Raw genomic sequence first — 25,572 nt, forward strand, 5'->3', positions numbered from 1 at the left:
AACTCAAAAACACCAATGATAGCCTATGCTGGAGATGATGTGGAGTGAGGGGAACACTCATCCATTGTTGGTGGGAATGCAAACTTGTACAGCCACTGTGGAAATCAGTGTGGCGGTTTCTCAGGAAACTGGGAGTCAACCTCCCTCAGGACCCAGCATTTCCACTCTTGGGAATATACCCAAGAGATGCCCTATCATACTACAAAAGTATTTGTTCAACTATGTTCATAGCTGCACTATTTGTAATAGCCAGAACCTGGAAACAACCTAGGTGCCCCTCAATAGAAGAATGGTTTAAAAAGGTGTGGAACATATACACATTAGAGTTCTACTCAGCGGTAAAAAACAATGACATCTTGAATTTTGCATGCAAATGGATGGAAATAGAAAACGCTTTACTGAGTGAGGTAACCCAGACCCAAAAAGAGGAATATGGTATGTACTCACTCATAAGTGGATTTTAGCCATAGTTAAAGGTCTGTGAGTCTATAATTTGTAATCCTAGAGAAGCTAAATAAGGTGAACCTGAAGAAAATCATATAGTTATCCTCCTGGATATTAGAACTAGGCAAGATTGCCAGGCAAACTCGGGTGCATGGGGGGTGGGGGGGTGGAAGTAGGGGAAGATGGTTAGGGAGAGGGGAGTGGGGGAGGATTGGGGATGGCTTGGGGGAATGGGAGGGGGGAGGGAGGAAGGATGGCTATGGGAGCAGGGAAGTTTATATCTCAACTAAGGGAGCCATTTTAGGGTTTAAGAGACTTGATTCTGGAGGGGTTCCCAGACCCAAGGAGAGGTCCCCAGATTGTTCCCTGGGCAGCAGAGGAGAGGGTGCCTGAACTGGCCTTGGCCCATAACCATACTGACGAATATTTTGCATGTCACCACAGAACCTTCATATGGCGATGGATGGAGATAGAGACAGAGACACATATTGGAACACTGGACTTAACTCCCTAGGTCCAAATGAGAAGCAGAGGGAGGGAGATCGTGAGCAAGGAAAGCAAAATCAGAGGGGGCCTTCATCCGACAATGGATGGAGATAGAGACGGAGACCCACATTGGAGCACTGGAAGTCAGGACCGCAAAGGGTGCGTTCACCCACTGATACAGGGGACTAATCGAATGAGAGCTCACCAAGGCCAGCTGGACTGGGACTGAACGAGCATTTGATCAAACCGGATTCTCTGAATGTGGCTGACATGGGGGCTGACTCAGCCCCCAAGGTCCAAATGAAGACTGAGAAGCCATTGACAATGGCACTGGGTCTTGTTTCGTCTGCATGGACTGGCTTTTTGGGATCCTGGCCTGTTTGGATGCTCACCTTCCTGGACCCGGAGGGAGGGGGGAGGAACTTAGATTCCCCACAGGACAGGAAACCCTGACTGCTCTTGGGATTGGTGAGGGAGGAGGAGAGGGAGTGGGGGAAGCGGGAGGGTATTGGGAGGAGGGGAGGAAGTGGAAAGAGTGTTTTTGGATACTTGAATAAACAAACAAATAAAAAAAAACATAAAGCAAAAAAAAAAAAATAATTGGAAACCCTCCTTACATGTCCCATAGCCCCAGACAGTGACATTTCATAGAGATCTTCCCAATGTCTAAATGGAAACCCTCCTTACATGTCCAATAGCCAAATTCCCTGTTTTATTTTTCTCTCACATTATTTTTTCAAAATGAATTCTATTTGTTTATGTGTATGAGTGTTTTGTCTACATGTATGTATGTGTAGACATGCACATGTGTGGCTAGTGCCCCAGGAGGCCAAAAGAGGGCACTGGATCCCCTGGGACATGGGAGTTACAGACAGTTGTGAGATGCCATGTGGATGCTGAAAATTGAACCCAGATCCTCTGGAAGAGCAGCCAGTGCTCTAACCACTGACCCATCTTTCCAGCCCCATCTTTCATATCCTGAAGCATGTGACATTTCACTGTATTGTTTACTGTCTGACTTCGTGTCTGGAAAAAAAGTTCCCAAGGAATTTTATCACTTTTAACCCTATGCTCAGAACAAGAACAGTCCCTGGCAAGTATCAAGCAGCAATGAGTGTGTGCTGAGTGAAGAGGCACTGGGGAGGCCAGAGATCAGAAAACTGGACAACCTGCAGGAAGGAGGAGGAAGGAGGGGGTGCAGAGATCAGACCACTGGACAACCTGCAGGGGGAAGGGGGAGGGGGAAGGGGGAAGGAGAAGGGGAAGGGGCTTCCAATGAGTCTTAGGATCGCGAGGACAAGGAGTGGGCTAAGAACTTCAGACTTTACTCTCTTTCCAATATGGAACCACCGAAAGGTTCTTGTATGGGAAAAACGTTACCAGGCTTTGTTGTAGAGATGGCTGTCCCACAACTCCTTATTGTAGACCAGGCTGGCCTCAAACTTACAGATTCCCTTGTCTCTGCCTCCTAAGAGCTGGCCAGATTTTTATTTTTAAAACATCATTTTAGATGTTGATTGGAGTGTGAAAATTAGGTAATGTAGAAGGCACAGTACACAATAAATTATGAGATGGCTCCAGTTTAATTCAGTTGAATTAAGAAAGAGCATGCCTTTAGTTCCAGCCATTAGTCGAGAGGCAGAGGCTGATGGATGTGTAAGTTTAAGGCCAGCCTGGTCTACAGAGGAAGTTCCAGGATAGTCTGGCCTACAGAGAAAAACCCTGTCCCAAAACCAGCCCGAGAGAGAGAGAGAGAGAGAGAGAGAGAGAGAGAGAACACAACTGTACCTCACTGACCAAGCCTAGGCAGGTAGGAACACCCTGAAACTCACACACACCCAGAGCGGCGCAAAAATGCACCTGGTTCTTACATAGAAAACCACAGAGGTCCTTTCATTTTCGGTCATCATCACACACCCCTTCCCTTCTCATTAGCAGATCTCTATTTGGTTCATTTGCTAATTTTAGCTGGGGTGGGCGGGGGTGTAAGGTTGAGATGGGGCCTTACTATATATAACCTGGGCCGGCTCAAACTGGCAATAATCCTCTTGCCTCAGCCTCCCAAATGCTGAGATGACAGGTATGGGCTACCATGCCCAGCTTTGCTTTATTATTATTTTAAATAAAATAAATAGAATCAGTAAGAGTTAATAGTGTTATTTGTGCTACATTGTAACCAGTGGCTTAGTCATCAGTTCCTCTAATCCAATGGTTCTCACCCGAGGATTGGGCCCCCTTGAAAAACCTCTTATCTCCAAAAATATTTACATTATGATTCATAGCAGTAGCAAAATTATATGAAGTAGCAACAGAAATAATTTTATGGTTGGGGGTCACCACAGCACGAGGAACTGTAGTGTCCCAAGTATTAGGCAGGTTGAAACTATTGTGCCAAGCACTGATCACCAAGGTAAAGTCACTGCTATGGCTAACAGTGTTGCCCATCACACGCTTGTCTAATGGACCAGTTCCGTGCACCTCAGCTCAGCAACATGCAGGAGAGATCCATGTCCATGTTCACTACAGGTGACGAGAGAGGCAGACACACAAAGGACCCTGGTCAAGGTCACACTGCTGGTGTGACAGCCAGGCTCTCAGGGCTACCCACTCAGTCACCCATCACTCTGCTGGGCCACCTCACGCCTACTTCTCCTCTTTTCACACCCATGAGTCCTAGCACGTCACCCCTAAGAAGTGGCTCGAGAAAGGAAGAGTAGTTTACTCCCAAACTGCTCAACTCGGCCCATCTCTACTTCTGCCTCTGACTGGTAGCTTCTCTGGCCTCCTTTCACCCACACATCAATCCTCTCCACAATCCCCTAAACTCAACAAAACTGTTTCTAATCTTTCCCTGTGAAGCCCAGAATCATCTACGTAGGCATCTAAGAAGTTCAGACAATGCCTTGACGGCTTGAGCATACACTCTCGCTTCTAGCTGTCATTTCAAGAAGGCCAGATTTAACTAAGAGTGCACCCCAGTGGGCGGTCTAGCGATGTCAAAGGGAAACTGGCTCTCAACAGAACAACTTTCCTCTTTCTTTTCATGTGAGGGTTTATCTAACCGGACATCTGTGTTTCTCGGCTGTCCTTTCCTCCATGTAAATTTTCACATAATTAAAAATTAACACATAAAATTACAAATATTAAATTTCCGCGCCGCTGATGACTAAATGGGGTTTATGATCATAAAGAAAAGCATGCTTCTCTAGGCCTTCAAAACCCAGACTTTGGGTCAGACATACTGAGTTTTACTCATTAAACAACCAGGAAGAGCGTGAGGGAACTGAGAGCCAAGGACAAAGGGGCGAGGATGGCGGTGTGGTTCTTCCTCAGGAACGAGGACTGCCTTCACACAGGCCTTGACCTCCTTGTTTGTCCCGTCACAATGCCAGACTTCCAACAGTGAGTTCCGTAAGCAATGTAATTCAACTTACCTGTTAGATTTATTAAAAATAAAACACATCCTGTCATATAGAAACATATATATAAGCTCATGAAAGGACTGGTGAGAGAAAGATTTGCTGAGGGTCTTTCAGACAATGGCTAAGCCCACAAAGAGATGCGCTCAAAGTCAACTGTCAGCCTTCTACATGCCTGGCTCTAAGAACCTGAATAATGACTACATACATGGTTTGAAGTGAAGTTTACTGAAACAACTGAATGCCACATTAAAGGATTTAAATTCACAAATCTCGAAACTGGTATGTTCTAGGAACTAATTTAAATCCGGGGAGTTCGCAGGATTTACCAGGTGATTTCTTTAGAAGACATAAAAGGTGAGCATTGTAACAGGAATGTTACCTGAGGGAAGGCCCCGTAATTCCACATATAGCCCTTGTGAGGGAAGATATTTGGTATAAAGCGTAGCTTTCCGCTCTTTACATCTTGCTTAATGGGATTCAGTGGCTCCTCGGTGGCAATCTAGGCAGATCACAAGGGAAGGCGGGGAGGGGGCGAAATGATTAGCCCTGTGTACAAAGAACAGATTTTACATCTACCATAGTACGACCAAACATTCACATCCCAACTTAACAACCAAAGGCTTTAACGTGAGTTAAGTCAATTCTTATTACCAATGAATAAGTATCATGTAAGAAAAAAGGTCTGGGAAGAAAATACCCGATTACATATTTAGGCTCAAATTATTTGCGCACTGCATTGTTTCTAACAAAAACAGTAAGATGGGTGGAAAGACAGAAGGGTAAAAGTTAATATTTTTGTTGGCATTGCTGCCAATCTTGGGGCTTTTACTGCCAACAGTCTTATGACATTGTTGCTAACTCAAAGGTGTTTACTTAGAGGGTGAATATCTAGAAAGACAGCCTCCAGGTTAAGAGAGCTTGCTCTCCAAGTCTATGAACCAGAGTTCAGATACCAAGCCATGCAACAAGCCAGTTATCTGTGCAAACACTGAGAACCCAACTCTGCGTGCAGTGGAGACAGGAAGACCAGTAGGGTTCACTGACTCCCAGTGTAAAGGAGAGACCACCTCAGGGCACACGTGGGAAACGATAGAACAGTACACCCAACACCCTCTCTGCCCTCTGTAGCTCCTGCACTCCAACACGCAAGGATACGAACACACACACACACACACACACACACACACACACACACACAGGAACGCACGTGCATATGCATCCTCAGAGGCACGCATGCAAACAAGACGGAAAGCTTTTTGGATAGACCTGACATGAGTCAAGGATTGTGGTCTTGCCACCTTGATTCAGCATAATGTTGGAGGTCCTTGCCAGAGTAGTTAGGCAAGGGGAAGGAAGAAAAAGGAATCCAAACAGGAAAAGGAGGACAAAAGTCGTCAGTGCTTAATGAGAATACGAATAATACAAATATGTATGTAGAAAGCACTGAAGGTTTTACACATACATACAGAGAGAGAGAGCGATTATTAAATGAATATAGTAAATTTGCAGGATATAAAACTAACAGAGAAACCCCACAATATTTCTGTATACCACCAATGAACTGTTCAAAGCAGAAATAGAGACTATCTTATTTACAACAAAACAATATAACTCAGAACACTTGGGAATAAACTTAATGGAGGAAGAAAAAGATTTGTTTCTACTGAAAACTGTAAGTTGATGATGGAAAAAAAATCAAAGGAGACACAAATAAAGGGAAAGACATTCAGCACTGGACTCAAGGAGCATGATTCAGGGTCACCGCAATCCACAGTGAAGGCCCAAAGTCATTTAAAAAGAACAGAAATAGGAAGAGCAAACCTTGAGGTTTCCATGGAAACACACACACACACACACACACACACACACACACACATCATAAACAGCTATGGCAAATATGAACAAAAAGAAAAAAAAGCACATTATTGATTCCCAACCACACTGGAAAGCCACAGTAATACAGTCAGACGGAATTTGCAAAAGCCAAGCTCACACACACAGACAGGAGAGACCGAGTTCAAGCAATTTTTCAGCAGAGGAGCCAGTCACACACGACAGGAAAAGAGCACTCTCCTTAAGAATCTGTCCTGAGCAAGCAGCACAACAATGGACTCCTAAAATACAAGGCAGAAGCTGCAAAACCACTACCAAAAAGCAGGAGAAAAGGACAAACTGGACAACTTTGGGGATCTGACCACAAAACCACAGGCAATAAAAGCAAAAAGAGACAAATGGGATTATATCACATTATATGGCTTCTGGGGCATGGGAAACAACAGAACAAAGACACAATATACATCATGGGAGAAAATGTGTTTTAAATTGTGTATCTGACAAGGGTTTAAAAGTCAAAATATATCAGAAACTAAATATAATAGCTAAACAGAAAAACAAAAACTACAATTAAATGGGCAGTAGACTTATTTATCAAGAAGATAAATAAATGATCGACGAGAATAAGAAAAAGAAACACAGTCAACATAACTATCAGGAACAGTCTAGTCCAAACAATAATGAGGAGGTCAGCAAGACGGGTCAGACTGCAAAGGCATGTGATGCTAGAGCCTAAGCCTGGGTACCAGGCACATCACCGTGGAGAGAAAGAACCAACTCCCAGAGGTTGTCTAACCATTTACACACACATGAATGCTTAATAACAACAACAAAATACCACAGTGGGGGTTCACCTCACTCTAGTAAGAAAGACTATTACCAAAAAGACTGCAGATGCTAAGTGCTAGTAGAGAAACGGAGAAGGAAAGCCTTGTACACTGTTGAGGGAGTCTAGTCTGGCACACTGTTGAGGGAATAGAAATTAGAACAACCTTATCTTGGAAAACAGCATAAAAGTTATCTGGGAAACTGAAAACAGAACGGACCGAGCAAGCATTCCAAATACACAGCCGAAGGAGAGGATGTCAGTAGGCTAACTTGGCACCTCGCTGTTCACAACAGCCAAGGGATGAACACAGGGCTCACCAACTGATGAATGGACAAAGAAAACAGGCTCCGCAGTTGATCTCCGAGAGCTGGAGAGCCAAACAGTGGTTACCAAAGGCGCGCGAGAGAGCAAGAGGCGAGAAAGGATGGAGAAGCTTGGCCTGTGGGTAGAGGAGCTAGAGGCTCTGGTGCCAGCTGCAGTATGGGGACAACTGCCAACAACAGCGTGTGTTTCAAAAGGTAGAAGGGACCTGGACAGTGGCCACTGTGGAAATAATGCACTTTTGCATAACATGGGTTTAACATGATTCAAACATATATCTATCTACTTAAGCATAGCATGCTGTCATGTTTATGTTTTTATGTTATAGTTAATAATTAAATAGAATTAAAATAAATTTTAAAAACAGAACAAAATAATGATGAGGATCAAAGATAGACAAGTTTTAGACAATAGTTTGTTGTGTTTTGTCTTGAGACCTGCTGTGTAAGGCGGTGAACACACTTACCAGTGTATTATACATTTCAGAACTGCGAAGAAAGTAAAGCTTTCATATGACCTCACCAGAGATTTCAGATTATATGTTCACTTGACTTAATTTTTTATGTTATATTCATAAATCACTTTTGTACTCTACAAATATATATTGTTCATTTACAGTAATTTTTTTTAAAAAAATCAAGCTCAGATCTTTGTCAAGTAACTCCATTTTACAGCAATTTTCTATCAAACATATATTCACATTAGTATTGAAAAAGGACAAAAATCAATCTGATACAAAATAAACAAACTAAACAATGAAGTAAAGAAACCAAGTACCCACTTGAGAATTCACTCCAAACTGTAAAGGATCCATCTGAAGGGAGAAGACAGCGAGCAAGGACGAGAAGAGGGATTCTCGACAGCTTTGTCTTCCATGGAAATGATTAAAATAAAGCTTTTTAAAAAGACTTAACAAGGGCAGAAGCAGGTGCTCTCAGATAAGATCCACAAACTTGGGAGAAGGCACTGTTCCCAGGCAACGTAAAACTCTAAAGGGCTAAGTCCCCAGAAACTGAAATTGCCACCAGCACCAGACAAAGTGTTTCGTTTGTGTCTGTGAACTAAAAACAGAGCGGAGTCTGAGTGAGACTTGAAAGTGTTCGCCATCATGTCAAGGAAGGGCAGAGAAAATTACATGAATGCGTGCCTAAAAAATGGGGAAATACTCTTTAAAGTGAATCTGCAGTTCAAACCATTTTCTTCTTAAAATTAAGGTCTGTCTGAGTTCACAAGAATATTTTAAATTATCTCCTACAAAGAGAAGTCTTTCAACCCTCCTCCCAATACACCAAGCTGGAAAAGATGCCTTCATGTAATTAAGTTAGCATTTCAATTTTGCACAAATAGAGTATATCTGTACCTCCATTTTGGCATTTGTCCATCGAGGTATTTCCACAACCATATTAAACAAACTCTGCTGAAAAAAAAAACCAGAATATTAACATATTTATTCACCTTTTATTTTCTTTTCACGTGGCACTGGGGGACTGCATGCTTGTGTGTTAAATGAAAATCAGTACAGCCTCTAATGGAAGCACAAGCTTCCATTCCACAGAAAAAGTGTTTAGTGCCTGCCTTCTATATCCACCCATCCACCCTTGCTATAAACCCCTTCCTACAGTTAGAGAGACCACCTAACCCTCAGAGGGGCCACGCATATGGCCACCACTGCACAGCACAGAAGGACACTCAACATCTGGAAGCACTTTTCAGAGCGGTGACGATACTGGGAGTCAGGAGACAAGCCTCTCTCATTTATTTGTTTTGAGGCCGAGACTTACCATGTGACTCTGGCTAGCCTAGAACTTGCTATCCAGGCTGGCCTTAAATAGACAGGGATCTACCTGTCTCTGTCACTGAAGTATGAGGATTAACAGCATTCACCACCACACCCGGCAGAAAGTGAGTTTCGATAGTTACTGTCCAGCTAAAATAGTATAACTCACCTCTTCTGCTCTACTCACGGCAATGTGGTTAAAATATTGTTATGTGATTTACAGGAATGCATACAGAAAGTTAAGTAGTCAAAATGTTGAAAATGATTAAAAGAATATTTGTATCTATGCTATGATCATAACATAAAAATCAAAGATGTCTCTATAGGCAGTTAGAAAGTATACAAGGAGTTAGACAAGCCAGGAGGCTAGTGGTTTCAGATTCCTTAATGTTACAAAGGACCATGGTTTCTTTTTCTCACTTCTATACTTTGTAGACGGCTTAACTAGGTCAGTGGTAGGTAAATACAGTTCCCACTGCTTGCCTCACAAAGAGAAAGTCTTAATGTTTAAAGATGGCTTACAAAAAGGTAAGGATACTATGTTTACATCAATAATGAATCATGGTTCCTGGGGAAACAATGGTTTAAAACACCGCTAGTCAAGGCATGGCCCAAGTCCCAGACCAGCCTGCGACTTTTAGCCCATCATTTAGACACACGTGTAGTTAACTGACAGTAATTTGTAGATCTACTGAATCTAATAATAAAAAAGTGGCTATTGTAAATGTGTCTCTCTACAAGATACTCCCACATCCCACACCGAAGGCTCGGGGACAGCTGCAGATGAGCGAACAGGAAGACTGGAAGCAGCAGAGAATCAGGGAGCTTGCTGTGTGATGGTGTCTCCTACTAACGTTAGAAGCTACGCACATATAAAGTCTCACAACATAACCACCCAAACCTGAGCTGAACGAGAGCTACACCAATAGATATAGCGAAGAGGCGTGGGGGACAGGGAAGGGGGTGCCACATGGCCTCAACCCTACACAAAGAACTATAGGCAAACGAGAAAAGCTGGGGACAGGACAGGTGTCCCTTCACAGGGAAGAGCACACCAATTGTTTGTCCAATGCCAAATGATCAGTCCTGAAAACAAACATACATGTAATATTAGATGGACAGAACAGGTTATATTTAGAATTATGCATGGATATACATATTCACAGATGTATACAATAGCAATTAATGAAAGAAGAGGCCATAACTTTGAAGTGGAGTGTGGAATAGATTAAGAGAGGGTTTGGGGGAAGAAAAGGGGAGGAAGAAATGTAACTATACTCTCAAAAATTAACAACAGGGTAAAAATAATTAGAGCTTGAATTATATATCTCCTCACTCATTTTGAGTGTGTTTTTTAAAAGTATCCAGTTACAATGGATACAAACAAAAATAGTCTTGTACCACAGAATATTAGGAAAGTAAAAATTTAATATACCTCCACACACATATAAAAATCACTGGCCGAGCTTTAACAAACAAACCCACAAAAACCAAAACCATGAAAGATTCCTTAGGGCCCTACTGCCCACCTTTTCAATTCAACTGGCCTTGGGTGAAGACAGGGAATTGCTAACTTTTAAAAGTTCTCTGAGGAATTTTAATACAAAGTCCTAGCGGGCTTAAAGCACTGCTTGCCCAATTCTGGGACTTTCTTGGCGAAACTCAGGCACTTCTAACTCAAAGAATGGCACTTAGCAGCCACGGCTTTTTTGTTACAATTTTCTAGAGAAGACAAGGTTTAGAAAGGTAAGCGTGAGGTAAGCAAAGCTGAGCAGAACACCTCACACCTGCAGGACACCTCACACCTGCAGGACGACCTCACACAGCTCTGCTGCTGCTTCATCCCCTAAGCTCCTTTGTGAGAGACCTGTGGACCTGTTTAAACATGTCTGAGAAGGCGTGAACGAGGAAAACTTAAGTATATGGCAGATGTTTACACAATTCATTCGTCTTTGAAAGCCTGGCTATAGGAGAACAAACGCAGATGGACGAATACATGGTGATGACAGAGGGGACCACGCTTGTTAGCGGCTGCACAGCGACACCTGCCAAAGCCTCTTGCACAGAACTGAACCGGGCCCAAGGAGCAAAAGATGAGGAACTGGTGTGAAACCTCAGCTTGAAAGCCACGCTCTCGGTCACCATTTGCACTTGACAATCAGGGGCTCACGCTCCCTCTTCCTTCTCTCCCGCTGCAACATGCTCTGGCTGGAACTGACCAAAGCCAGTATCAGTCTTATTTTCCTAAGAATAGCTTTAGTAATATGTCAACAATTTCCTACCAGCATTCATCAGAAAATCAAAGAAATATATTTCAAATCAGAAAAATGGCAAGAAAATCTAACCCCTCTTAGTCCTTTTCTTTTTATTTTTCCCCTTGGGGGGGGGGATAAGATAACAGATAAATATAACTCAGTCCCCAACATACAATCTTTGTTACAAGCATTAAATTTTGAGATGACACTCAGAACTTGGAATATATCTTTCCCCATTGAAAAGGGGGTTTTCAGACTAAAATACCACGTCTCTGGGAACTACAAAGTAGCGCATGCCCGCGTGCCCTTCCCACAGAGAGCAGGGGTTCTTCCTCACACTGGAACTGTGCTTGCAAAAACAGGCTGACCAAGCCCCATCGAGCAGAGACTCTGATCAGCAGAGACAGAGAAAGATCCAGAATCTAAATTCCCAGGGAGGAGCACCGCAGGGGGTTCCGGAGTGGACAGTTCATCCGACAGCTGTTTTTAGGAAAACAAACAGGACGGCAGGCCATCACTATAGGAATTTACCAGCCTTCACAGCTACGCGCGGAAGTAGACCCAAAGGCTGGGGACAATAATCTCAGCTATTGGAAAAGACCACAGAGGCGGAGGGTAGCAGGGAATCCGTTACCCGGAGCAGGAGATGGGCAAAGAGCCAATCAAATGCTTTGGTCCTAAGTGGTAGAATACAGCTGCTGGAACTTGTTCTTCTGTGACTCTTTGCCTTAATTCTAAAACTCTCTGAAGCTACCGTCTCTGTTCTGATCTAAAGAATAAACAAACTGGGGCAGGAAAGACGGCTCACTGGGAAAGAGCACACTTACATGTTAGAAAGGGATAAAAAAGTAAATTTTATGTTATGAATAGTTTAACACAATAAAAAGGGTTAAATAATGATATTGCCCCAGATGCCTTAAAGAGATGTGAGAAGAGAAACAGCAGGATCTACATGAAAGCCATGCAGGAGGAGAATTAGAAGCAGTTTAGAAACACAAACTATCACCAAGGTCATTAACAGACAGTTTGAAAGTGACTCCAGAGACCGGAGAAATGATTCTGTGGTTAAAAGTGCTTGCTTTAACAGAGGACCCAAGTGGGGTTCCGAGCACCCAAGCCAGATGGCTCACAGCCACCTGCAGTGCCAGCTGAAGGGGATCTGACATCCTCTCTGGCCCCTACGTGTATCCACCTGCATGCATGTGCACCTACAGACACAAACAGGCACACATACACAAAATAAAATTTTAAAAATGATTCCGGCAATGAAAACTTCAAAAGATACCTTATATTCATCATTTCGTGCTTTCTTTCTGGGAATGCCATTTTCCTGGAAGAGCAAAGATGGTAATTATGATTGGAACATCTCATCAAAGAATGCAGGGTGCAGAGCACAGCAACAAAAACCTGCCTACTGCCTACACGTCCTGCTTGCTGCTGTCCAGAAATCGGACTGAGCAGACAACCTGCCAGTAACCCTGTCCCTCAGCACGCCAAGCCTCTAGTGAACAGAGGATCAAAGTGTTTTTAACAATAATTTATCAGAAAATCCGGAGCTCTTTGACGGCGCTTCCCAAGTCTGCCTGATGCAAGCACAGGCCCTGTAGAGTGTGTAGGGAGAACCTGACGGGTTCCAGTGACTGCGCCTCCAACAGTCATTTCATTATGGGAATGAAACTCCTGGGAGCTTGACTAACAAGCTGTGAAAGTGCTTGGCTGTACCTCCTGCCTGTGAATTCTATCAAGGTGTGATTACCAGGCCCCCACTAAGCACTTCCGAGTTAAGCCAGACTGCATAGTGGGAAGAAAGACTATGCCGTTCACAAACGTTCACTGGGTGTATGCAACACACGCCAAGATGACCGCAAAGGAAGAAACACAATAAAGAGACAATGATGATTCCGAGTCACACTGTCCTGAAACATTCTTCTCGTTCTGGAAACTCTACATCCCAAGATACAAGGTGCAAAAATCCTAATCGTGACTGGCTCCAAAGTAGGGAAACCTGGGTGTCTCCATCTTTGCCCCTCTGGAGCTCACTGGCCTTTGGCCCTACACTGAACATCACAGCCACAGATGTGTGGTATTGTTGTGAGACACACACATTTGCTATGGTGAACCCCAGATGAGACTACACATCGGCCATTCCTCTTCCTCCGTTCTCCTTTACAGTATCAAACACTATCGGACTGACCTCTTCTGTGGCTGTGTGTGTCCTCCCACTGGGACCTACATCTGACTTCTTCACCATTGCACACCCAGGGCCACAGACAGAATGTGGCAGAGAATAAGCGTGTAAGGCTTATATTTATCAAACGGATGAACAAACACAAGCACACCTTTGGTCAAAAGTAAGGCGCTGGGAAGGCAAGAGGGATTTGATCGTTCACAACTCCTTGAACTTCTGATGTGCACTGAAGCAACAGGCTGAACACTAGATCTAAACTTACGCCCATTTCACAACAGTCACATTTGAGACCAAGGAACCTCCGGGCGCCATCAGAATTACTTGCCTAGAGGCACCCGAACTTCAGGCCCCTCACCTCCCCCTTCAGCAGTGGTTCTCACAGCCCTACTTCACCAACATCCTTCTGACTCTCAAGTGGTTTTCCAGAGAAAAGCTCATGAAACACGAGGTTTTTTCCAGATTTACAGTTCTGTCTCATGGAGTGGTAATGGGTAGGACCTCTGTGGTCTGGAAGGCCAGATCCAGACTTGGTCTGGCACCTGCCAGCAGTGTGCTGCTATGTCAACCAATGCAAAGCCTGCTGCCTCACGGCCCTTGGACGGCTTCTGGCAACTTAGTATGGGTTAAAGAAAATAAAACGCTCACATAGCGGCTAGCACACAGAAGTCACCCGCAAACATTAACTGTTTTATGATTCAAAATAAGCAGGTTAATTTCCCACATCACTACTCTTGAATCTTCGGTTCCACCAAAGTCTAAACTTCATAGACCGCAAATAGCCCCTTTTTCCTAGCTTCTCACAAAGTTTAATTCACAAAAGAAGCTTCCAGCCCTGTTCCAGCTCCTTGGTTTCTCCTCCTGCCAGCCCAGCAAATCTCTACTTTCAGGACATTTCTCCATGGGAATTTTCAGGCCAAAAGTGGAGCATCATTTTCATCCTATCAAGTACAAGAAGTTTTCCAACCCCCAAACAAGTAAAAATGATACCTTAGGAGAATCCACCTTCAGAGGAATGTCATGGAAAGGGGAAATGTAGTGACCAGCTACATTCTCTGCAAGGGAAAAGCAATACAATTACAGCCGTGCACACCTGCTCTGCAGAGCAGTAAGGTCCTGATCTACTGTGGAACTTGTACGCTTTTAGCAATGCTAACTTTACACCTTAAAATTTTAAGTCAACTTTGAAAACTTGGTCCAGCCTGAAGAGAAACATAAATGCCAATTACCCACACTCGGTTGCTGAAATCAATTAATTCAATATTGTGCTTGGCTTCAAAGACCTGGTGTAGAAAATATCTAAGGTAGACTAACACTCCAAGTAGGAGAAATCTGACTTTGGAAAAGAGACTCGATATTAAGTGAATTAGCCTAAACTGATAATCATTTCCTTAGGAGAAAACTAATGGAATAATCCACAGTTCCCACCTACAGCCCATAGGAAGAAAGGTCAAGCCAGAGCTGGCAAGACGCTGAATTGAAAGGCCAAAATAACGATGAATAAAATGATCACAAAACAGCCGACTGAATAACAAGTACTGAATAACAAGTAGTTAAGCTCCGAGTTCAGCTCACTAAAAGCAGAGGTGAACAACTTAGCAATGATGCTATCGTATTGAACTGCGACTCCCGCCTCTGCCCTCCAGGCCGGGAGCACTTAGCACCCGTTGGCTCTTGGTTTTGTCTGTTTTGTTATACTTTCTAGCATCTAGCTGACATTCAGCAGTTATCAAATAAAAAACTCATTACTGTTCCACTTCCCCCTCCCCCTTTCCAAGAGCTTAATTTCCTTTCCCTACCCTGGCACCAGGGGTACCTCCTGCAAGACATGTGACGCGGTGTGGGCAAAGCTGGGGAAGAGCGGGACAGGAAAGAGAACACTCATCAGTGTTTGCTTGGGGTTGTGTTATTTTTACTTTTCTGACACTGGTATTTTGCGTGCAGTACATATGTATACCATGTGCGTTCTTGGTGCCTGCAGAGCCCAGTAGAGGGCGTCGGATTCCCTGAACTGGAATTTTGGATACTTGTGAGCTACTAAATGAGTTTTGAGAAGTAAACCTGGGTCCTCTGCAAGAGCAACAAGTGTTTTTAACCAATGAGCCATCTCCCCACCACCCCATTAATGTGAAAATAGTCAAATTCTCATCTTTCTGATTTCTGCTTTTCCTATTTACTAGGTCTCCTTACATTAATTCATTTGGTAATTACTCACAGAACACATGTGCTTTTCCAAACACTATGTGCCAGGAACACATACTCTAATCTCCTGGTCTTGTGCACATTATATCCTAGCGGGAGACAGACGTGATGAATATGTATAAGCTACAGCAGGAAGGGTAAGCACTAGAAGGCACATCAGGAAAGGAAAGAGAGGATGCTGGTGACTCTGGATGGCCAGGACGAGTCTCTCACACGGGCAGGGTGCCAGCAGCAGCCTGGAGGACGCAGGGAAGAGGGTCCTCTTCCTCCAGGAAGTGGAAGGTGACGAGGAGAACATCACAGATGAGGTGATGAGAAACACCAAGGAAGCCAGCCAGGCAGGAATGCGACAATCAAAGGCAAAAGGGCAGTGGGCAGTGTAGGAAGGGGCAACAGCTGTGGTCACTAATGTTCTCATCTGATTAGAAAGACCAAAGGGATGGAATCAGGAGGCTTCTGCAACCGACCAGCTGCAGTGGATGGTGACGGGGTGATGTGGCAAGGACAGAGGTGATCAGGAAAAAAAACATGTATTCTAGGTGCATTTCAAAAGTTGAGCTGAATATGTCCCAAGTGGATGTGATGTGATTGCCCCAGACATGGGACAAAGGTAAGAGAGGGGACAAGCGGGTTATAGGGGAAGGAGAGCGGAGAGGTAAGCTAAAGACACATCACTGCAGTCACACCAGGCACCACAGAACACTAGTGACCACAGAACACTAGTGACCACAGCTAAGAAAATGAACCACATACTTTCCGACTGCTAGACAAGAGGCTTCCAATGTTCTTGCTACAAGCGAATAATAAATATTTGAGGCAATGGATATGCTAATTCCATTTACTTGAGCAAAACAGATAAACATGTTAAGCATAGGCAAGTGGATAAGATTTCATGTGTGGCGAATGTAATATGCTCTGTAGTAAAGGAGAAATATAGGGTGTGAAGCTGGCCGTGGGAATCCTGTCTTCAAAACTTGAGACAAATGGTGCAAGCCTAGGACTTACAGATGACCCCAACACTGAGGCACATAGTAGGTCCGCCCAGAGCCATAGCATAGTCCGTTGACTCTGGCTGCCAATGGCCGGGTGCCAAAACAGTGCTGAGCAGTTATGACAGAGATGGATAGTTTACGTGGCCTAAAATAGCTCCCTCTGGTCCTTTACCAACTCCTGGGGAGAGAGACAGTGTAGAGACATGGGCTAAGCATTGACTCCTGAGGCTTTCACAGGTTAGTTCAGAAATAAGAGAAGGGTCACACAAAGAACAATATAAAGAAAGTTATCAAAATACTTGCTACCAGTTTTGAGAGTCACATTCACCCCCCCCCCCCCACCTATCTCAGTGTGCCCACAGTGTCCAAAGCTCTACAAAGCGGCATAGCATCCTCCTAACTCCGTCCCCTCTGACATGGTCACTTAAGCTACTTCACCACTGACACACTTCTCTGGGGAACAACGTTGTACACTCTAGAGCTCTCGTGGCTTCTCTGTTGTCCACCGGCTGCTCTTTCTTGCTATGACTTTAACATGGTGTTTATGAGGAAGCCGACAAGATAAATGGCCACGGCCACCACATTTTGTCTTGGTGTAGGGCAGGCTGCAGCATCTCATCGGGCTCATCCAACGTGTGCCAGGCCTCACAACTTCCCCTTCAATGGCTTTAAAACTACTGTTCATCTATCATTCTGGAAGTTTCTACAGTTTTGCTGTCTACCAGTTGTATTTGCAATTGAGAAAATCAAACAGACTGTGGGACCCTGACCTGATATTGATAACATTATGATATCATATATTATATAACACAATGTTCTATAGAATTATGTAATATGTTATATCTGGCTTATAGTTAAATATCATAACATTATACTATATTATAACATTTATACACCAAATAGCTGTACTCGTACCAAACACCAACAAACACAATATCACTGACCCAGTTGCAGAGATTCTCACTGGAAGCTTAATAAAAAATAAAACAAAAATGAGTTTTGCATTGCTTTTAATAAGATTAAAAAATTTGAAGGATGAGTTTCAATGAAAATAGACCCTCTTTTTCATATAAATTGCACGATTTCTATTTTACAGCTCTGAATTCAGAAAAACTGAACTGTTTTAAGGTTCTAAAGACTTAACGTCAAATAAATATAACTTTTAAATGTTTACCTAGAAGCTATTATTATTATTATTGATTCAAGTTTACAGGAACTTATTCGTAGGAAGTTTTCCCAAGCTCTAACATGTGACCACCCACTACTCAGATGTAATAAGAAATGTACAGTAATTTCAGTCCTTATTTACGAAAAAGAAAGAAAGAAATTACATTAACAAACATCTGTATGACTCGATCCCAGAATAAATAAAAGTAACTTGAATTACACACAATGTTGTTTCCTAAAGTGAATCGCCTTCTACCATATGCCAACAAGAGTCCAAATTACGGAAAGTATGGGTTTTCCCCTGTTCTTTTAGAAAAACTTCAAATCTAAAATAAGTAACTTTCAAGTTACCACTGACAACAAAAGCCACCCGCAGTATCAAAGGGAGCAGACAGGCAGGGCTACATTTGTAAATCCTGTGTAAGCAAGCTGACCTGTTATCGTCAAAGGTTAGTGCGAGACTGCAAGGCTACATGACAATCTGAAAGCTCCAAGTTTCCAAATATTCAGTCTTATCATTCTATTACTCCATAGAATATAACAGAAAGAATGTGTCCCTCATCCCTCTGCGGGACAATGTGCTGTCGGGTGTGGTGCCACCCACTCACAATACTGCTTCCTTCAGTATCGCTTCAATTAGTCAGGGTCTTTGTGTCTCCCCACAAATTTTTGGATTTTTTTTCTAAGTCCGGTGGAGAATAACATTGGAATACTGACTGGAATGACACTAAATCTGTAGTTTGCTTTTGGTAGGGTGGTTATTTTCACAGTATCTTTTACTGCTAATCCATGAGCATAGGCTGCCTTTCCGTCTTCTTGTGGCTCAATTTCCTTCTTCGGTGTCCTAAAATTTTCACTACAGAGGCCTTTTGCCTCCTTGGTTAGGTTAATTTTCAGGTGTGTGTGTGTGCGCGCGCACATGCATGTGTGTTTGTGTGTCTACTGCAAACAGAACTGTGTCTCTAATTGTTTTTCTTTTTTGGTATGTTTGTCATTGTTAAATAAGAAGGCTCCTTATTTTTGTGTGTTAATTTTGTTTCTAGCCACTTTGCTAAAATTATTTATTAGCTCTTAAAAATTTTCAAATTAAGAGCAGCATGGCACTGACCCAAAGACAGACAAACGGATTAAGGGGATGGAATCGAGGGCTCAGATATAAGTACACACAACTACCTTTACCTGATTTTTGAGAAAGATGCCAACAATACGCATGGGGCAAATGCAAGATCTTCACTAATGATGCTAGGGAAACTGGATTTAACATGCAGAAAGATGAAACTAGATCCATATCTCTCATCATGCACAAGGGACGATGACCTCGGCATTCAGACCTGAAACTGCTGCAGCAAAAAGTCGGGGGTGAACCTCACAGGCACAGAGGGGGACTTGCTGAAGGCAATTTCGGCAGCACAAAAGAATAAGACTACTAGGAAATGGAATCAAATGAACTGTCTATCACCAGATGAATGGATTTAAAAAAAAACATGGTGCGCATACACAATGGAATATTACTTAGTTGTGAAGTGTCTAAAATATAAAAAATGAAATTTGCATATAAATGAATGAGACTGGAAAAACTTTACACATAGTGAGGTCAGGGCCAATACCACAAGCTCTGCATTTTCCCTCTCAAGTGGGGATTCTGGCTTCTAACCTCTGTGTTCAATGTGGAGCACAGGTGCAAGCCAGCAAGCAAGGCCTTTGGGGGCAGGCATGTTCCAGTAGGGTAACAGATTACAAGTAAATCCATGAATGCAGTGAGGTGGAATACAGGGGTCAAATGGCTGAAGGAGAGAGGAGCTCCAGAGGGAAGGGCTAACTTAAATGGTGTGTGAAAAAAGCCATAGGAAAACCCACTATTCCTCAGCTTATTTGAAAAAATATAACTGGAGGGATGGTCAAATACTTGGGCTATGAAAGAAGACGAAGATGGGGAAGTAACAGGTTAGGTGACGTTCAGAAACGAAGTCACAAACGTCCACTAAGTCACCAAGCAAGGCCACAAGGCAGGGAGGAGCTGGCTGACCGAGATGTGCCTGCCTAGTATCACTGAGTATCACTCAGTTTCGTGTCTACTTCTACAAAGTTCAGCACCAATTCTTAAAAAGCATTTCATCAATCAATTATCCTCACTAATTATGATGGGGGCAAAGAAAACCCACCGAAGTTCAAAACTGTCCTGTGGCTATGTGTCAAATGCGGGCAGTGCTTCCACTGTAACAATGCTGAGGGAGGATTCTCAGACCATAACTAACTCCCTTGAACTTCTCATCTGCAGCCGGGACTGCCTAAGTCCAGGCTGGGACCCTCTTGTCTGGATATTACAATGGATTACTATAGTATCAAATGTATCCAGGAGCTAGCATTACCATCTTGCGTGACCCATCCCTTCAAACTCTCTGACAATCACTGTGACAATCTGGATAGAAAGCGACATGTTCCTCATGTCCCTGTCCTCAGCTCACCCTCAAGTAGATTCCCATCATTTCATCCTGCCCTTGCAGGAAGGAGAAAACAGTCCTGGGCCACGGGTGCCATCTGGTGGTAGGTGAGGGAACTGTTAAACTCAACTTTTCAGTAAGAGTCAAACTATTCAGCTTTTATTCAGATTCTTGTCATTTATTTCAGTAAAAACCTTTTGTTTTTCCTTCTTCTCTTCTACCCTATTTACTCAACCAAATGAAAATAAATTTCACTTATGGCATCCAAGTTCCAAAATAATCTTAAGTACATTTGATGGAAAAAAAAAAAACTGTCTAGCCGCAGAGATAACCTGCCACAGACCTTTACTTGAACTGCTATTACGAATGCATTCGGTGCCTCGAAGGAATGGTAGAACCTGAAGGACACTGAGTGAGGATCATGGCAGGGTCTACTGATCCCTTTCAAGGCAGAAGTGTCCCAGAAGAAACACGCCACCACCTGCCCAGCAGCACACAACACGAGGACCAAGATCAAGACCCAGGCCTCCTCACTCCAAATCCAGTGCTTGGGCCAGCTGTGCTGTCTTTACAATCTTCACAATTACTGTGAGAGCGGGCTATGCGACTACATCCCCATACCATGCCCACTCCACTGCTCAGCACAGCTTCCGTTGTCTATTACTCTGCTGAGACTAGAGTGCGTCCAGCTCTAGGGGCTATCTCACTGTATATCATTGTAATAGCAGCTGGACTAGAGTGTGCCAAGATGGAGGAGGGTCATAAGTCGATGTGTTACTTTCATTGGTTAATAAAGAAACTGCTTGGCCTGATAGGTCAGAACATAGGTGGGTGGAGTAGACGGAACAGAATGCTGGGAAGAAGGCAGTGAGGCAGTCGCCAGGACTCTCCTCTCGGAGACAGCCACAGGTTAGAATCCTCCTGGTAAGCCACCACCTCGTGGTGCTACACAGATTATTAGAAATGGGTTAGATCAATATGTAAGAGTTAGCCAACAAGAGGCTACAGATAATGGGCCAGGCAGTGTTTTAAAAGAATGCAGTTTCCATGTAATTATTTCAGGTAAAGCTAGCCGGGCGGGCGGCGGGAAGCGGCCCGCCTTTCCTTTTACAGTGCCCAGGTCTAGGGGCTATCTCACTGTATCTCATTATAACAGGAGCTGGACTAGAATGAGCCCAGGTCTAGGGGCTATCTCACTGTATCTCACTGTAATAGCAGCTGGACTAGAGTGTGCCCAGGTCTAGGGGCTATCTCACTGTATCTCATTATAACAGGAGCTGGACTAGAATGAGCCCAGGTCTAGGGGCTATCTCACTGTATCTCACTGTAATAGCAGCTGGACTAGAGTGTGCCCAGGTCTAGGGGCTATCTCACTGTATCTCATTATAACAGGAGCTGGACTAGAATGAGCCCAGGTCTAGGGGCTATCTCACTGTATCTCATTATAACAGGAGCTGGACTAGAATGAGCCCAGGTCTAGGGGCTATCTCACTGTATCAGCAGCTGGACTAGAGTGTGCCCAGGTCTAGGGGCTATCTCACTGTATCTCATTGTAACAGGAGATGGACTAGAGAGTGCCCAAGTCTAGGCTATATCTCACTCTATCTAGTTGTAACAGTATTTTTTCAGCTGTGCTGCACCCTGAGAAACCTCATTTTACAAGCAGAATTTGACTCCATTTTTGAGCACAAATGCAGAGGCAGGAGGACTCTGCACCTTGGCGGACATATAAACAACACTCCCTGGACAGCACCACCAGCAGAGATAAACAAACAAACAAACAAATGAAAGAATGAATGAATGAACAAATGCATGCTATAGGTGAAGGATATGTAAGCAACACTCCACGGACAGTATTAACAGCATAGACAAACAAACAAACAAACAAACAAATAAGCAATGATACAAAGAAATAGATCATCCCCCAAACATCCACAGAGTAATATTCTATCAAATTATCCAAGTAAATTGGGACGAAATGAGCATGTGGCATATTAAATCTTATCAAGCACTGGTGACACAGCTCAGTGCCTAAAGGCACTTGCTGCCCAACCCAATGACCTGCATTTGATCTCCAGGACCCACGTGTTAAAGGGAGAGAACCAACTCTCCCATGTAGCTGGCACCTGTGCGCATGCATACACACACACACACACACACACACACACACACACACTCAATATTCACAAATATAATAAAATCCTATCAGGAAAGCCAGGCCCAAGAACTTATCAAACAAAACAAATGAATAAAAATTTATAGCATCCTCACCTAGACGCCGTACAGAAAAGCATGTTCCCAGAAACTGTGGGGAGCCCCACACTGGGAACCACCTATTACTGGGCAAATTAGGGTTTCCTCTTTGGGGTTCCTTGTCTTATTAGTAAAAGAATTTAGAAACAGACTTGAAAGGAAGGGTGACACCATTTTTATCAGAAATAGAAAAAATCTTCAGTGGTTGTGGCAGCTATCTGGAAGAAGACTGCGAAGAAGAAAGAACGCCATAGTCTGTAAGCAGACACATGGTGAAGGGGGCAGGCTTAGCTTCAGAGACTGAGAAAGCCCAGAGAATCAGGAAAGTCATGTTTAAGCTTTGGAAAAAGGAAAGCTGTTTTCTAAGTAACTCAGAAAAGAGGGCAAGGTCAGCTTCTATAAGTTAGAAGCTCTGCAAGTGTCTATGCTTAGGGTGGGGTTTCTGGGGAGGAAACATACATTATCATTATTACTTATTAAAGGGATTGTTATTCTTCCCTTCTCCTTAGTGTAGCTTTAGGTGGAGCAGGTGTATCCCTCTTGGTAAGTTGATTGACAGGCCCAGATGGATTAACTGTTGAGGGAGGAGACAACGCTAAGTAAGGTTCTAATCCTTGGAGCAGTCAGATTGTCTTGTCTCCACAGGTAGATTCTTTTGGCCAGGACAAAATTGCTTCCCCTTACCGAGTCTCAACAGAGCTTTATATCCACCTTCAATGGTTTCCAACACTACTATGACACCCTCCCCCCGCCACCCCAACAATCTCTAAAATGATTTGGAAAGTGGGCAGAGACTAGGGAATAGAAATAGGTCATCTTCACCATGAAATTCGTCATGAAAATCTAGAGAGTCAGAAGGGATCAGTGTGTGCACTGGACTTTCAATCACACCTTCATACACACCTCCTAGGAGAAGAGACAAGGACCCAGAGCTCCCTAGGGCACTCCTGGCACCTGGTCTGGACAGAACCCAGGGCGTTTACACTAAGCTGCCTGTTCTATTTCTATCTCCTGTCTTCGGCTAGGACGCCCAACACTGAAGGGTTATGATGATGGCCGACCTGCCATCTAATCATCAGCTGAGTCAAAGGACCAGTAGACAGAGAGCTCCAGAATTCTCCTGGCCTGCTCCTCTGACTGGACCTGGGTCTCTTGCCAGTTTCCATAGTCCCCACAAGAAAATGGTCAACTTGTCTTAAGGCTGAAGCTCAGCTCAACTCTGACCCTGCAGCTCCAGGCCAGATTCACACCTCTGGCTTATCCAATTTCCCAGCGCCTTAAACAAACACCTACAGGGATGCTCCAGGCATCTGCACCAGCCTGTTTTCAGGAAGGCATCTGGGACTCCTCGAAGAGCTACAACCTCTTCAGCACTTCGGCCATCATTCTGAAACCTACACATATGGATGTACGTACAGCATGGCATGTATGGGGTGATCTCCCAGTCGACAGTAACTAAGATGGGAATTAAAGAGCCTGTTTGAGTTGGGGAGCTAGCTACGCTGGCTGCGTAAGCATTACGGATCCGAGTTAGCTCCCCGGAACCCATGTAAGAAAGCCAGGCATGGTAGACCATGTTTGTCATCGCAGTGCTGGGAAGGCAGAGGCGGATCTCTGTGGCTCATCGTCCATTCAGCCTCATCTATCTCCAGACCACTGAGACTGCCTCCAAAACTATAGCAGACAGCACCCAGGGAACAATTTAAGACCTCTGGTCTCCACACACGTGTGCAGGCACCTGTGCACAAAGAACCTGTTTGCCTGGGCCAGCAATCAGGGAAAGCTGAAACTACTTGGCAAAGGGGAGCCCCCACAAAATCCGTCTTGCTTCTAAATGCACTGTACTTCAATCAATTCTGACCTGTGGAAAGACTAATGTGTCTGTTTCTGACAGAACACATTCACTACATGTTACTGTTCTTACTGAAAACCTAGGACATTTTCACCATATTATACATAAAGGCTTTTCTGCTTAGGAAGCTATTTGCCATAATATAACAGTTTCTTCAGGGAGAACACCACCAGTAACTGTTACATTGTAACTTTGGGGATACACTATATTCAGCAATGGGTCTACTTACTAAGGGTTTCCCCTTGGATTTTTTGGTTTGTTTGTATTCTTGTTGTGTGCACAGGCCCTCTTTTAAAAAAAGACCTAGTCAGTCTTGCCTAAACAAAACAAAATAGGATGGGAAAACTGTGGGCAGAAACTAATTTTGAGAAAACTATTTAGTACCAGATGCATTACAACTATGGGAGTTTGCCAGCTGAAGAGACCCATGTGCTCAATCCAAGACACAGAGGCAAACTCTGTCTCAAAAAAAAAAAAAGAAAGAAAAGAAAAGAAAGAAAGAAAGAAAGAAAAGAGAAAAAAAGAGTTTAAGTTAGCTTTGCTCCTTTATCATAAAACAATCCTCAAACTTAAGTTCCAGAAAGGTAGCTATAAACATCAAAGTATAGTTATTAATGATTACAAGTTACACTGTAAGTCAGGTGACTACTTTGCACACAGAGCAATTTCTGCAGCCCTATTTTACAAAGCTTAAAAAACAAAACAAAACAAAACAAAAACAAAAAACCCTAATGCTTAACAAGTTAAGAAATTAGCCCAGGATGGGGTGTCGGAGCACAAACTATGAACTTCCAAGATTCTAGCTTCACCCCTTCCAGGTGGAACCTCCTAACAGGTGTGCACAAGACTTTAGTCGCTACAGCTCTCCTCGGGGCTCTGAAGTTAACGGGGCATGAAGGTAACTCGACCTATGTGGCTACTTCACGTCGCTGATTTAAAAGAGAAAAATTTACACAGTGAAAATAAAAAGGGAGTAGCCAGGAGCTTTTCTGACTTTGGTGGCCCGCTCAGGGTAGCACCAGACACCTTCCTCTCAATGTTTGCTCAATGTGCAAGGCAAGCGGTGGTGCCACCATCTTGCTAGAACGCCAGTCAGTCTCCTGTTTGTGGATG

The 25,572-nt window shown here is 43.7% G+C and overlaps 1 protein-coding gene across 5 annotated transcripts in view; it reads right to left on the reverse strand.

The window, feature by feature from the left end:
• Positions 1–25,572, reverse strand: part of Ppa2 (inorganic pyrophosphatase 2) — a 70,340-nt gene that overhangs the window by 44,098 nt on the left and 670 nt on the right. Inside the window, exons 2-5 of one of the 5 annotated variants that reach the window (XM_085677693.2) lie at positions 14,543–14,607; positions 12,653–12,697; positions 8,696–8,749; positions 4,732–4,851 (exon numbers count right to left, since the gene is read on the reverse strand). In XM_085677693.2, coding sequence (XP_085533819.2) covers positions 4,732–4,851; positions 8,696–8,749; positions 12,653–12,697; positions 14,543–14,607 — 284 coding nt within the window. Of the gene's footprint in view, positions 1–4,731; positions 4,852–8,695; positions 8,753–12,652; positions 12,698–14,542; positions 14,608–25,572 lie in introns of all 5 variants that reach the window. The other 4 variants (XM_085677692.2, XM_085677697.2, XM_085677696.2 and 1 more) reach the window with 4 other exon arrangements.

The sequence above is a fragment of the Myodes glareolus genome, chromosome 17, assembly GCF_982192425.1.
Source record: "Myodes glareolus chromosome 17, mMyoGla1.1, whole genome shotgun sequence".
NCBI classification, from domain to species: Eukaryota; Metazoa; Chordata; class Mammalia; order Rodentia; family Cricetidae; genus Myodes; species Myodes glareolus.